This window comes from Pagrus pagrus (genome assembly GCF_965226575.1).
Source record: "Pagrus pagrus genome assembly, chromosome: 12".
Classification (NCBI taxonomy): Eukaryota; Metazoa; Chordata; class Actinopteri; order Spariformes; family Sparidae; genus Pagrus; species Pagrus pagrus.
Genome location: NC_140196.1, coordinates 16,339,326 through 16,354,284, shown reverse-complemented (window position 1 = coordinate 16,354,284; position 14,959 = coordinate 16,339,326). Strand labels below are relative to the sequence as shown.

The following is a 14,959-nucleotide window of genomic DNA, read 5'->3' as shown; positions in this document are numbered from 1 at the left end:
TGGAATTCTTTGCTTTTTTTTCAGCTCCCATCTGACACACAACATCAACTTAAAACAAAACACAGGTCTCATTTGATAAATCCACAAAGAGATTTGGTAGTTTCATGAAGCTTCCAGCAGTTGTAACTACAAAAAGCTTGTTAAATCCTAAATTATGCCTTTAGAAATAACGACAAAATTGTTTTTGGTCTGTATCAAATTTACATCCCCAAACCATACTGTGTCATAGTCTGTAACATACTGTAAATGTTCTATGGTTACATATGTACACTAGATGGCAGCAGTGGTGTCAGTAGTTTGGTTTGATTTATTATTTTATTTGTCTGGGACAATACCCATTGATCAAAACTGTAAATGAGACAGAATAATGAGGGCTGAGAATTCATTTTCCCAGCATGGACACAGACAAATCTCACAAAAATCTATTAAAAATGTGATTAAGCTTCTTTTTTTTTTTATCCAAATGACATATTACATCGTCACCTATTCCTTCAGTCATGTGCTTAACCTTTCAAAATGCTTTGATCTTTTTTATTCAGTTTTTCTTGTCGTTGGAGCTGATATGAGGTCTGAAATTGTTAGAAATAATTATGTCTGTGCTTCAAAACATCCTGATTTACCTACTGCAGAGCAGGAGCTGAACAAATGCACTCCATGAATCCATCTGCCCAGTTTAATCAAACAGAAATTATACAATTATATGTGTCAAAGTTATACTACTATAACTGCTATTACTATAATCATTATAATAAAAAGCAGGAAAAGAAAGAAATGAAGAGTCCTTAGCATATCTTTCAATGCTCTTAGCTTTTTCTCAAATGATTTCGCCACTGAAACAAAAAGTAATAAAGTGGGGGGAAAAAACGTGAAGATTTAGAAATACTTCATTTCACAACACACATAAGGTGTGGCATGTATGTCACACAAATGTTTCTGGTGTAGGCTTTTTACCTGTAAGCCAGTGCTATTGTGTCGTATAAAAAGTCCATCCAACAGTCCAAATATTCATTCAAATATTCAAACATTCTGAATGAAATGGCCTGTTTCCCAAAAAGTTAAACAAACTAATTTTAAATTAATTCATAAGATTTATCCAGTGGCTGAGTTTCTTAAAAAACGGTTTAAATTTAAAGTGGAACCATGTGCCTTCAATAATGAGACTGAAGAAACCTGGGAACATGTTTTTCTTATTATATATATATATATGCTGTGTCCATAAGATTTTGGTAAGATATTAAAAAAACAAAGGGTTATCACTAAAGGTCAGCGACATTCCATCCTTTGACACCTCTCACATTCTTTTTTATTTGGATAATTTGAACTGTTCTGACATGGTTGATATAATTGTACTTATGGGTAAATATCATATTCATTGCAGTAGATAGAGAAATGCCAAGCCCTCCTTTGTCTGATTTATAAATGATGTTAGACTGTTCTTCTCATCCCTAAAAAAATTCAAAGAAAAAAAGGTGTGGATATTTCTCGTTTTTTGTTGTTTTACGGGCCTTAATTTGGTTCCTTGATTGCTCCACTTCGTATTTTGAATTGTTCTACCTAGTGAATAAGATACAAGCTTAATCCTTAGTTTTTTGTACATTCATTATCTATAAATCACCCTATATTTATTTATTTTATTTTACCTAATCCTCATCTAAGTTGATAATTGATTACTATGGTATGTTTTGTATGTTTTCAATCGTTCAATAAAAAAAACAACATATAAATTCAGGACATTCAGGGGTAATCGAACATTTCAGTTTCTGTTTACATGGTATGATAATATCATATCTGGCATCTTAAGGGTTACAAGGTTTTCAGGCGAGGCATTAAGATAAGTTGACAAAAATTACAACTTCGAAGTAAATTTAACATGTGCTCGATAAAAATTAATCACATTCTCTCGACAAATTCATGTTAAGCTTCTTCAGTTCAAACGGTTAACCTAAACGTCCGCCGGCACGTGAAGGCATCAGAGGTTCCGTTCCGCTGGGAGGATCTGTCCAATCAGATCGCGCCGGCGGCGTCATGTGACAAACCGACTAGTAAATTACGATTGACCTGAGAGCTGCTGATTGTGGGCTACGTTTCGATGTACAGTGACTCAAAGCAGACGACTCTCTGCCTCTGCTGGAGTTTTCTTTCTCTAACGGAAATGCTCTGGGGTTTTTCCAGGCTACATTGAGCAAAGTTTTGCTTGGATATCGTGGCCATTATGTCCGTAAACTGCCGAGCAGGTGAGTTTAAGTAGCGTTTTTTGGCTTTGCCAGCAAAGCAGTTTATGACCCGGGTCGACTGTGTTTTTTTTTCTTCTTCTTTTTAACCGGGGCAGCAGCAGCAGCATCACTTCTCATTGTAAACTGCCCGGAAAAAAGAAGTGTTGAAGCCGTGATGTTTTCGATGTTGTTAGCGTTTTCTCATCACTTACCGTGATTGTACTTTGTTTTTCCTCTTAAAAAGTGTTTATATCAATGTGTGGGAGTGCTTTTATGTTAGTTGGCAGATGTCGGTATTTTACAAACAAGCTAGCGAACGTTAACAGCGTTAACAGCCATTGAAGTAGACGTTAACGTCCGAAATACACAGTAAATCTAATTGTGGCACTAAAAGTTAAACATTTCAAGACATTTAAGGACTTTCATGGGAGACAAAAAGGACCATCAAAAAACATCTAGTTTCGATGAAAATATCATTCAAAAGACAGATGAATAACTGCAGTAATGGTGAGGCGATTACTCTATTCAAAATGAGTTAGGGTTATTGGGATATATTCGTGTGCATGGATATGCATAAGATGTCAAATTAAATGTGTTGCATTTGTTTTAGGGACCAGAAATATCCACAAAATAAAAATTCAGATATGTCACAGAATATACAATCAAATGAAATACTAAAATATCTCAACATCCCTAACCTTGAGTTGTGTATTTCCAGGACAAAGTGATGTACTGTTTATTTGACTTTAGAGTGTACGTGTTGGATCCTAAGTTTTGTTGTACATGCGTAACAGGTCTTTAATAATTCAGTTACAACTTTGAAGTAGATTAATGGGTTTGAAGAGGAGACCACACACATCATTGTCACCCATCTTTCTCTATCTTTCAGCCATCCAGGGACCAGGGCAGCTTGGTGAATTCAGGGGCTAGCTGGCCTGCTGTACCCCCTGTAAAGGGTGGCAGCTGGAGTGGCTGCTGGGATGCTACGGAAGAGCAGCAGCAGTGGTGGCGGTGGGACCAAGCAAACCCAGGGTCTGCCACGACACCATTCCAAGCCCCACACAGGATCTCTGTCGGCTGGATCCACCAAGACTTGGGATATGGGTCGAAGCTCCAAGAACTCCAATCCTCTAAGCAGCATGGGGCTGACGTCTCACCTGGTGGGGGCACCAGGAGTGGACCCGGAGTATGTGATGCAGCTGGTGAATGATGTCCGGTGGTTCGCTGACGTGTTGCTCAACCTCAAGGAGGCTTTCCAGTGTAATGGTGAGTTCAGGGGGAGCTGGAATGCGGAGGTGTTTGTGCAGGAGCTGTGGAGGTCAGTGAAGTGGAAGATCGTAAAATGACATAGTTGAAGAAAGAAAATCAATCTTCGGATACTTGTCAGACACAATCAGTGTTGTGTTCAGTGCAATCTATGCGTCATATTCTGATAGTGTCTGTTGCTTTCCAGTCTCCCACTTCTATGAAAGTTGTAATTTCTTAGACATCCCAGAAGTACTTTTGACAAACCCCCAGGTGATTGAAAGAGCAACATCCACAGCTTCATAAGATCAAGAAAATGTTTCCACTTAGCTGCATTCATTGCATTCTAGTCTGAAAAGGCTACTGTCTGCAGAGAACATGTCTCTGTCTCCTCTGTAAAAGATTTCTCATTGTGTAATTGCAGATTATTTGTCTAGAAAGGAACCCTTGCTCTTTGGACTGAGGTACAGACATTAAAACCTGATGTTTACCAGTGATGCTATGCTATAGATAACTAAAGTTCTCTGCCAGCAAATTCCACTGCAGATACATTGGGATTGTATTGACGAGGTGTCATGTCGTCTTTGTTTGGCCATTTGTCCACAGGAATCGCAATTACTTACGTGTAAACACACCTACAGCTCTTTAAACAGTGAGCACATTTCTTTGACTCATAGGTGGGACTGTATATCTGACACTGTCCCTGTTCTGCTTTGACGCCTTCTGTGCCATCACCCAAGTGTTTAGGATTAAATGTCCGGGAGGCTCTGTGTGCTGTTTTAATGTTATAGATAAATAACTAAAGCCAAGAGTTAGCCATCATTAGACACCCAGAACCACCTGTGGAGTGTCAGTTTATAGTGTGATAACAGCCTCACTGCTAACGTGTCGGAGCACTTGCAGTGTTGTGTGTTAATAACTTCGCACACCCACACACCACTACACACACAGAAGCACGGCAGGCACAGGTTACGTACTTTCTTTCAGTTTTTCGCACTTGGTTTTGATGGCTTTGCTCTTGTTTGCAGACACACACAAACACTCAACCCACACAAACACCCATGTAGTGTTTTTAATAGCCTTTACAGGAACACAGTAGCTTACTGTATGCTAAAATATTTTTCTTATCAGTTAATCTGTTTATTTTTTTTATTAATTAAACATTTGCTTGAGAAATTGTCAAAAAATATGGGAATAATAGGATCTCAAGTACCCAGAGCCCAACGTGACATTAGGAAATTGCTTGGTTTGTCCAGTTAATACATCAAGATCTCTATATTTCGTATATTTATTGTATAATAGCAATATATTCTATCTTTTCTTTGTGGGCAGACCTCTTATTTTGCTTGTTGGTGTCCATTTTACTCTGGTTGTTTCACTGCATTTGCCTTTATGGAATCAACAATGTGAGACTGCCACTTTTGCAACTACTACTACTCCTACTGTTCTGCGAAAACACACATACCTACACACAAACTATCCCTCACACATACTGGGGTCCAACTGCAGGTCTGGCAGTGGGAGTGAGTTGTTTAGCCATTCCTCTGGCTGGAGGAGTGAGGCCCCTGTGAGTGAGCCTTGGCTTGCATCATGCTGAGTGTTGCTCTGAGCCATCTCAAAAACATTTGGGATATTTGCCTCCCAGTTCACAACGGCTCTTATTCAGCAGGTGGGTATGAAATCATACCATGTGACCCTATAATGTCATTCAGCTATTCGCCGTTTGGATTAGTGGTTTATTTTTGATTTTCTTTTCTCGGAGACAGTGACACAAGTGGTCTGGAGACAACTCATGCAAGATGCTCCTACTATTATATGGTTCTCTATCCAGTCAGAAGTAAACATTGAGTCATTTTCATTAGTGGTAACAGAAGGTGGAAGATGGTCACAGTTTAAATCCTCCTAGCTTTACAAACACAATGTGATCTCAGTCTGCCAATAGCGACAAACCAAAGTGAAGCAGCAAAATTCTTTTAAAGCTAGCAAGCATGGAAACGAGACATATGTCATCATTTAGATGCTGACAGTGTTGGAGTCCATATACTGTACATCATGAGAAATCCTGCCACTCATATTTACATTTAAATGTTTTTCTTTTGCAAGAAGTTTTATATGACCTGGTTCACGTAAACTCCATGTTTAAAGACATACAGTAGGTCTTTATAGCCATATAGAAAATATTTCTTTATGTCTGTATTTATAACTTAAATGTTTTTGTCATTAAGCTTTTTATAGAGAACTACCAACTTTTTTTGGTCTGTGGTATCTAATGGATTTCTACATAATGGTGATTTGATAATCTTAGCCTATAGCAGTATTTCTACATCTCGTTCATTATGTTTAAGTGCTGACATCCATAATTGGATGGATTAATGACTTGGCTGTTTTTGTATAAGGAGGCAGGGAGGTTACACAGTCTAGAAAAAGGAACAGTTAATGGTCTGTTTTCGACTGTTTTCTATTGATTTAAATCAGGCTGTGTCTCTGTTTTTGTTAAAGCACATTAGATGACCAAGAATAATGTTTAATTTATCTCATCTGCCCTGTGAGTTTAAAGCAATATCTATTATGATACCACAGTATTGCGGTATTATCCATCTAAAATCTAATTTAACTTGGATAAACAATGCTTCCTCTTTGTTAAATTATATTTAAGTAGAAATATCAAATGTTTAGTAATAACAATCATGTTTAATTTAAGAATTTGTATTTAATTTTCCCGAATAAGCAGTATTTTTCACATAACTGTGTGATGTAAACTGTATTTCTTATAAGAAATATTGCTAAAATGATTTAAGGCAGTGTTATACTTTGCTATCTCTCTGCCCTTAGTGTCACTGGTGTGTGATTAGCAGCATGTGTTAGCTTTTTGTTTGAAAAGAGAAACAGCCTGACAGCAACAACAGGTCTCCATGTGGTTGAGGGAAATTGCAGCAACAAGGTCGTGGAGGAAGTGGGGAGGAGGTTAGCGGGGCGCATGCCAGCTCTCGTGTTATTCTTTTCATATTTCTGTCACTGGAGTACTGTGTGAAACTGACACAATGCTTTTTTTTTTTTTTTTTTTATGAAAGACATGCACCCCGTTGTGAACTGGCTGGTTCGTATTATCATCGCAGAGAGGCAGGTTTGATTCAGCTCCTTATGCAGAGAATACTTGGAAGGTGTTTATTTTTCCTCTCAGGGCACCCGCCAGTCATTAGCTGGGAGGCATATGCACACAGCATGTTTGGTTGTCATAAACCCACATGGGAACTCCATCCGTGACCGTAAGCTTGAGTCAACTCGACCCACGACACTCACGCCTACAACTTCACACCTATAGATTCCCCAGGGTCAGATCGTGGTGTAGATTTACACTTTCTCTCATAACTGGGCCCTTTGTCACAGCGCTTGCAAGAATTGTTGCCCAACAATAGTCAAGCTGTCGAAGAATGTAACCCTAGTAAGGAATGTGAGGCTGCATGAGTTTTGACTAAGTAGGTGACTGCTGTCCCCATCCCCAACTTTAACCTCTCACCGCTCTGCATCAAACACAAAATTGCATTTGATCGCTTAACCTTATCGCTTGACTTAATTTAACCCAAAATTGTAAATAAGTTGCTTACATGCCAGGTAGTCAAGCATAATTCATCATTATTGTTTTGAAAGGAAGTGGGAGACAGTCAGGGGTTTCCTTGCTATTATAAGGCCTAGCTAAACAACCAAACCTTTAACTAAATGACGTTTCCCAAATCTAATGGTTACAGTTGGTCCCAAGTAGACTTCTTTAGCAAGTTGGAGCTTTTTCGGGTGTTGTTTATTTGATATAAGCTCTCTTTTTGTTCACAGATATGGTGATAGTAATGGTCCAAAATTATGTAAATTTCGATTTTTTTAAATCTAAAAATTTACAAAGTTTTTTAGGGGAAGGACCCATCTTCCACAAACTTAAGGAAAACACTGAAAACAGCAGGACTTTAACTACTAGTGCTCAACTTGATGTCACAAAATGAACCCTAAACATTTTCCAGTTCCCATAAATGTCCACTTTTAAAAAACACAATCATATTATGGTGCAGTGGATTAGTCTGTGATAAATATGCAGTTGTTGTGAACAGCAAAGTGGAACTATCTTCTGCTGGAATATTTCTTTTGCTTTTAACTCAAGTTATACACAGCTTGGCTTAAATTCCTCTGATTGTCAACCTTGAAAGCATTTAATAGAAATTGTACAACTTTTCAGGGCCAATAGAATGAAATAAATAAATGCAGGATATTTTCTTAATTCTGGAATTTTTATTTGAGTCTGCATTTCCTTGCAGAAGACAGCTTGGTTAATGGTTTTAATCGGGATGAAAAGGACTCCTCCACACACAGCCGGGCTGCTGTCCCCCTCCCATCCCCCAACTCTCCTGCATACTCTGCATTCCTTTAGAACAAATGTTCACTTGTAGCTATAGTGCCTTCAATAGACTAATGGTAGGTGTGAGGCAGATTGACTATGAAAACTCTCCTTAAAATAATCCATATTTGATTTGTGGTCACAAATAAAAGAGTCACAAGATGCTAGATGGTCAAGGTTGTCTTTCATTTGAACATTTGAGGTCAGGAAAAGTGAAAGAATTATACCTCTTTTATGGAATCAAAGGGGAATATCTCTGGGGCACAGTTGCAGCCCTTGTGACAGATAAAACATGGCAATATGTTTATGTACATAAACCAACTGTGTGTATGTGTGCTTCAGAATTGTATGAAGAAATTGATCTTTCACTTTAAACTATAAAGTCTCATTTTACAAAATGCCACTGAAACACAAGCTCATATATTTTGGCAAAACAAGTTTCTTCATTTTTACATCCTTGTTTTGATAGAGAAACGTGTTTCTTCATCATTTTTACATCATTGTTTTGATAGAGAAACGTGTTTCTTCATCATTTTTGCATCCTTGTTTTGAAAGAGAAACATGTTTCTTCATCATTTTACATCCTTGTTTTGCTTTTCGGTAGACACACAGGGACAGAACAACTCTAAATTTCACTTTTTCCCCAATGTGCTGAAACAAAACATTTCCTTCTTTATCAAGCCAAAAAAAGTTGAGGAATGTGTGTTGAGAAATGTGTGGTGGAAGTTATGGATAGGCCAACAATGTTGAACAGGATGAGGTTTTAGCTTTAAATGACTCTTGTTACAACAGAACTGAATGATGTCTGAAATTCTTTTTCCTTGAAGGTTTCTCTGTTTCAGAGAGTTTGGGTGCCTTATTTTAGCCTTTTAGCCTCAGGTTGAACAGAGAAACGGAAGTGTTTCACACCAGCTCTTTTAAACTTCAGGGTAGAACAAACATCTCATGCATAGTTGAGAAGCATGAGGTTAAAGGCGCATTTATATTTACCACAGATAAACTCTGGAACACTCCCACTATGCTGCAGAAAATATGCTTCACACAGCGAAGTGCTGCATGAGAAGAGGCATTTACTGTCTGTAATTGAGGAGGAACATGTCTTGCTGACTCACAAGTCTTTGTTTCATTATAAAAACTGGCTGTCATCAAGACACTCTGATAAGATCTGGCTGTAGTCCAGTTAAACTGCATTGTTCTGTGTTTCTCAGTGCCAGTCTGTACCTCTGTTGTTATCAGAAGGACAGAGTTTTTCTTGTATTTTTAGAGCCGTATTTGATCAGATCTTCAGACAGCGTTGTGTGTGTCTCACAGTGACATGTTTACCTTTCCACTGAGCGTAACAAAGTTGTTTACTCATGGACTTGTTTTTCTTTCTGCTCAAAGAGGTTTGTATTGAAGTTATATGACTAGAAATGTTAATTTTTGCGGTGTCAATTAAAAAAGAATAAAATCTATGATTTGTAGGCTTATCAGAGCAAATACTTACATTACATTCCTTGTTGAATGAGGCCTAGTTTTCACATGTTAACCAGTTTAAAACCCTGTTTACTGGCCATGAAAGCCACCACCAGTCTCTTATAAAACACATCCAGCAAAAGCTACCACACATATCTCTGCTTCTCATACAAGTGCCCCTGTGCCAACTGAAGTGGACACTTGTGGCTGGTGCCTTCAATCGCAAAAAAAGCCAAATTCTAACACATAATGGTTTAATGGCCTGCTGCTCTTAGGAGGAAGAAAGGAGAGATTTGTTGGGCAGTAACTTTCCCCTGTGATGCTGAAGGATGTTTTTGTGCAAGCTTGTGGTTGGGGTGTGTTTCCTGGGGTGGGATTTATGGTTATGGGCTGTGGATGTTTGTGTAGGAGATTGGTCATGGCGAGGGGTGGATTGGCCAGTGGAGCTCCTGCTAGCAGGGGGACGTCACCGCTGGTGATTGGGCAGACCTGCTGAAATTTACAGCTGTGGATCAGGCCTGCACAGAGAGGCGGCTTGTGAGGCAGGCTGTTGTTTTTTTAGAGTACCAAAGAAACAGCTGATGTTATGTTTGCTCAACTGAATCAGGGGAAACAAAAACAAAAACACAATTCTGCCTGTTCCAACAAATTCTTAGATTCCTTGTTTCCAACGTCTGAAAGAATTAGTCATTTTCTCTTACCCAACACAGTAGTTTCCAACACACTGAAGTGACATTATTCATTTGCATAGGTGGAAATTCACTCGCAAAGCATTGTGCTACCAACTTCTCAAGGTGAAGTCATCCCTAGATGCATATTTGACATCTGAGAACTGGATGGAATAAAACTGGCATTACAACATCACAGTTAGAACTGAAGTGATTCATTAAATGATCTGAGTCAATTTAAATTGTGTTGGCATTGTCTGCTGCCTGCTTCTGAAATGGGATAATGATTTGTTGTTTCTTTTTTTTATATTTTTTTATATTTTGGGCTTACAGTTTGTTTGTTGGATAAAACAAACCATTGAAGCATCACCTTGGCATTCTATAGACAATTTGATTAATTGTGAAATACATTTTTTCCCTCTAATTGTACTCGCCAGAAAAGAGGAAACCAGTAACAATGTTATGATCGTTAATTTTTTTATACCTTTTACTTTAGTCTCTCTTTCAAAGTCTAGGAAGATTTATTAATGTTTGAGTGCTTCCTGAATGGAAAACGGATATAAAACTATTTCCGTACCAACGTCCTGAACTTCATATCGTCACACTGGAAAAGTGGCGAGCATTAGTGTCACCATCTGGGTGCTACGTTTCCATCACTGCTGATCGAAGCTGGAGCTAAGTAGAGTCATTTGACCCTGGGTTGAAAGCTGATTTTACCCTTTTCTACTGAAGACAAAAGCCAGATGCTGGAGGGTGTTAATGAGACTAAAATGAGAATTAGAAGTTAATTTGTTTCTTAATGTCTAAAATTATGGTTTGGACTGGAATCTTTGAGCAGTGGTTAAATGTGTACAAGCTTTTATTTCCTGTTTCCCTTTTGAGCTTTGTCTCACCTCCCTGTTTATCTGATGTGCTGTGTGTTGATTCAAGAATGCAGTCTTGTTGTGCACCTGCCGTACTGAAGTGTTAAAGAAGCCTGAGTGTGAGGCCCAGACCTCACAGAGTGCAGCTCACTAATAGGGCAGGTAGCTGTTTATGGAGTGCCTGCTGTTTACTGTCTGTGCGATGTCTGAGGCCCGCTCTGTCTCCAAACAAGGCATGGGAAAGACGGAGAGGCACCCAGCAATGCTGCGTTTGTTTGGACAGGGGGGGAAATTAGTGTTTGGAGATGGAATCCTGACCAAACAATTCCACCTGTCGCAGATCAGGTTGCAGGCAGCTCAGCAATGCGAGCGGAGTTTGATACTGTGAGTATTTCATGTTTTTTGGACTTGTGATTTGTGATCAAAGAGACTTGGATGACTGTGTCCAGGTTTATCTGTGGGAAGGACAAAAAGTGGCTGCTTCCACTTGGAGGGGAACATTTGGGTGATGACTTAGTCATCACAGAGAGCAATGTGTCACCATCCTGGAATGAGATAGACGGATACACATCTAAAAGAAAACCTGAAAATCGCCTGCTGCTGCGGGTGTAAATCCGTCACCCTCCCTCCTTCAGGACAAGAGGAGGAGGAGGAGGGATGCTGATGGAGAAACATGGCCTCCCTGGCCTTTCAGTAAAGCCCTGCGGCTGTTTCCCAAGCAGCACTGTGTCACCAGAGCTGCCGAGGCTTGTTTTATGTCGAGCAGATCGCGTGTCCAGACAGGCCAGTTGATTGCATGTTGTTATCAGTGGGGGGAGCGGAGGCTGTAACCTCTGTCAGGCCACCTGAAGATTTGGATTAGATTGGTCAGTCTCTGCACCAGACACACAATGAGCTTTGTTAGACACAATGGGACCCCCACACACAACAATATATGGGGAGACATTCATTTTAAAGGCAAATGTTTGAGCCACTATATAGGGTTAAAGTTGAGTAACTACTTAAACCTGCTTAACAGTGATACTCCAAACATGAGTATTTAGCAATATTTACAAAAAAATTTTGCAACATGCTCAGCATGCAGATTGACAGCAGATAAGTGCATTATTCTGGATGAGTGGTTTAAGAAGTTTTTGTTGACAACCCTTCCTTTCCAGTGAAAACTGGTCTCGGGGCTAGATATTGATGGATTCGGAGAAACTGCAAAACCATTGCTGTTATTTAAAGAGCATGAGAGATTCATTTATACATACTTAATTTTATGGTTACAACAATTCATCAATTATTTAATTAATCCCAAACTATTTGAATAATTGAACGATCATTTTGAGTAATTTTTTTAAGAAAAAATGTCCAGATTTCAACTCCTTAGATGTGAATATTTTCTAGTTTTCTTACTCCTCCATGACAGTAAACTGAATGTCTTTGGGTTGTGGACAAAATGTTTGAGGATGTCATCTTAGGGCTTTAGGTTAAACTGATTGGCGATAGTCACCATTTTCTGATATTTTATGGACCAAATAATTTATCAGGTAATCAAGAAAAAATCCACAGGTAAATTGTTAGTTGCAGCTCTAGTTTACTTAAAAATGCCACACGTTGAGACATGAAGGTCCACATTTTTCTGTCAATTTGTTGACCATACTGAGCAGTAGAAAAATGTATATTTAAAATTGAAAAAGTAATTTTTTGTATATTGTGTATTATTACATGGCAGTCTCAAGGTTTCAAACTACTCGAAACTGCATAAACAGGAGGGAGATCTTGAGCTTGTAGGAAATAAATGAAGCAGATCGAGCGTGAAGCGTGGCTGGGACACCAGCTCATCCCACCACTGTAAAGAAAGACCAGGCAGCCTTGAACTGCGTTGGCGTTTGCAGGGGGTCCTGCTTTAAACAATATGGCCCAGCTCAATGCCTCAGCGCTGTTATCTTTACCAAAACAATGGCATGGCCCCCCACAATCGGCTGCAAATTTCCAGTGCGCTTTTTGATGCCATTGTTGTGACAAAACCACTCACCACTGATTTTTACCAGCTTTCTCTCAGCTGTCTCACGCTGTAATGAGCACAGATCCACTCACACAATTCAAAGGGCAACAATGGTGGGGATCAGTATGAGCTGTCACACAAAATTTGACCTTGTTTTGATAACTTTGTTCTCATTTCTGATGTTAAAATTGAATTCTTTTGTTTAAAATTTTAAATCTGGACTTTTAAGGTGAGGAATTAATAATGATCTAAGTAGCCTAATTGCACACAGACTGTATTGACAACCATGCACATTGTGGAGGTTAAGACATGTTCACACACTTGTATTTGACAAAAAGGTTATTTACATTATGTTTTTTTGTCATCTTTGAATTAGAGCTGCATCAATTAGTTGTTAGCTGATAATTGATAAATTATGGTAATTTTCCACACAGAAATAGCAGAAAATGCTGATGAAATCCTTTTCTCCATCTAATATCATTGGACTTTGGACTTTAAAGACATCCCAACTTGGAGAAATGGGATGAACCTTTTCTTTTTACTGTTATCCAACATTTTATAGACCAAACGATTAATTGATTAATGTAGAAACAATGTGCAGATTGTTCGATAGTGAAAATAATCGTTTGTTGCAGCCTCTAGGTTTCTAAATCTAAAAAACTTTCATAATCATTTTTGGACAATTCTAATGCCATTATTTGCCCCTAGACCTGGATCTGAGTCCTTGATTAAAATTCAGTACTTTGACAGCAACAAAGTGCATAATCAGCCCACAGTAGGCCTTTATTAGAGGCATACTTGGAAAGAAGTTTCGACGTTTGAAATATACTGCCTGGTAGTGTTTTTTAACCCCCAAAGCAGCTCTGCTGTCATCAGTGTCGACATGGCCTTTGTTCTGTGAAGCTTGCTGCCAGTGCGTGTATCATTAATTGAAAATGCTATCTGTTTGTTTGCCTTTGCCATTCCATTACAGTGTTTTAACTCTGCACAGTGGAGCATCTTTGACAGCTGGCAGTGGGTGACAGTAAACAAAAGATACAGCCAATACCAATCCAATGGAAAATACCCTGATTGGCTGGCGTTCCAGTCCAGCAGATTGGCTAAGGACATCCTTCTGTCTTTGTTGCCACAACATCACAGCTATTGTTATTTCCTCACAATTTGTACCCCTTTCTCTTATCTGCTGAACAGATTAGTCTAATTAAATTCTGTTCTTTTCAGAGGAAGGGGAAGTGTGTGATCCTAACCAACATTATTGCAGTGATCAGTGTCTTGCTCAGTGGAAATTCTCAGGTGTGGACCCTTTTTTGGACTGGTTCTCAAACCACACGTCTTTGATAAGAAAATCTTCAAACGCCACTGAGCTGGCCAAAAATCCCCCTGATGACCACAACTGAGAAGGATGGTTAAACGGAAGGGAAGGGTGTTTAATGAAGGCCTATTGTCAGTGCTGACAGGGAGGGGGACCTTTTAAAGTGTGTGTTGCAGGGTCAGGGACCTCTCGCCTTGGGGCAGGTGAGCAGGTTAGCCTCCCTCCTCCATAGGATACTTTTTCTCTAATCCTGGGGGGTGGTAGCTACAGACAGGGATTGGTTAGCCTCTAATTAACAAGATGGTCCCTGATGCTGCACTTGCGTCCTTGAATCTCTATACATTTTGAGAGTGTCTCCAAGTCTTCCAAGAGTTCCCCCGTGATTCTTTGTCAAAATCCTTTCTTGTCTAGTGTCTACATTAATGTCCATCTCTCCGGTCATTCTTGTGAAATACTGTCACAGATGGCCAGGGCTTATGTCTCACTTGCGGATTATGCCCCCTCTACCATGTTTTACACCAGCCAGTTGAATTAGTGTGTGTGTGTTTGACTCAGAGAGGAGTCAATTGGTAACACACACAGACTCACACAGGCTCTTATTTTCTCAGCCTCTGTAATTTCTTTGAACGTTCCAATAAATTCAGTCTCTCATCTCACCCTACTGCCTGGTGGGGTGGGCCTTGATGAAAAACAGATGACTTTACTGTTTCCAGACGGTGTCCCTGCTTCTTCCAAAACAGTGAGTTAGACATGAACTCACCTATTGTCTGGTGCCAACTTGAAGAGCCTCCTCTGATTAGCCTGCAACAGAGCGGGACACAGGCTCCTTCCT

General features: G+C 39.3%; 1 protein-coding gene across 1 annotated transcript in view; it reads left to right on the top strand.

Moving 5' to 3' along the window:
- The first annotated feature begins 2,034 nt into the window (after positions 1-2,034).
- The window catches only part of LOC311267056 (rho GTPase-activating protein 29-like), a 33,221-nt gene continuing 20,296 nt past the window's right edge, over positions 2,035-14,959 (top strand). The window contains exons 1-2 of the mRNA XM_084369874.1: positions 2,035-2,234; positions 3,103-3,479. Coding sequence (XP_084226000.1) covers positions 3,194-3,479 — 286 coding nt within the window. The 5' untranslated portion in view covers positions 2,035-2,234; positions 3,103-3,193. The remainder of the gene's footprint in view (positions 2,235-3,102; positions 3,480-14,959) is intronic.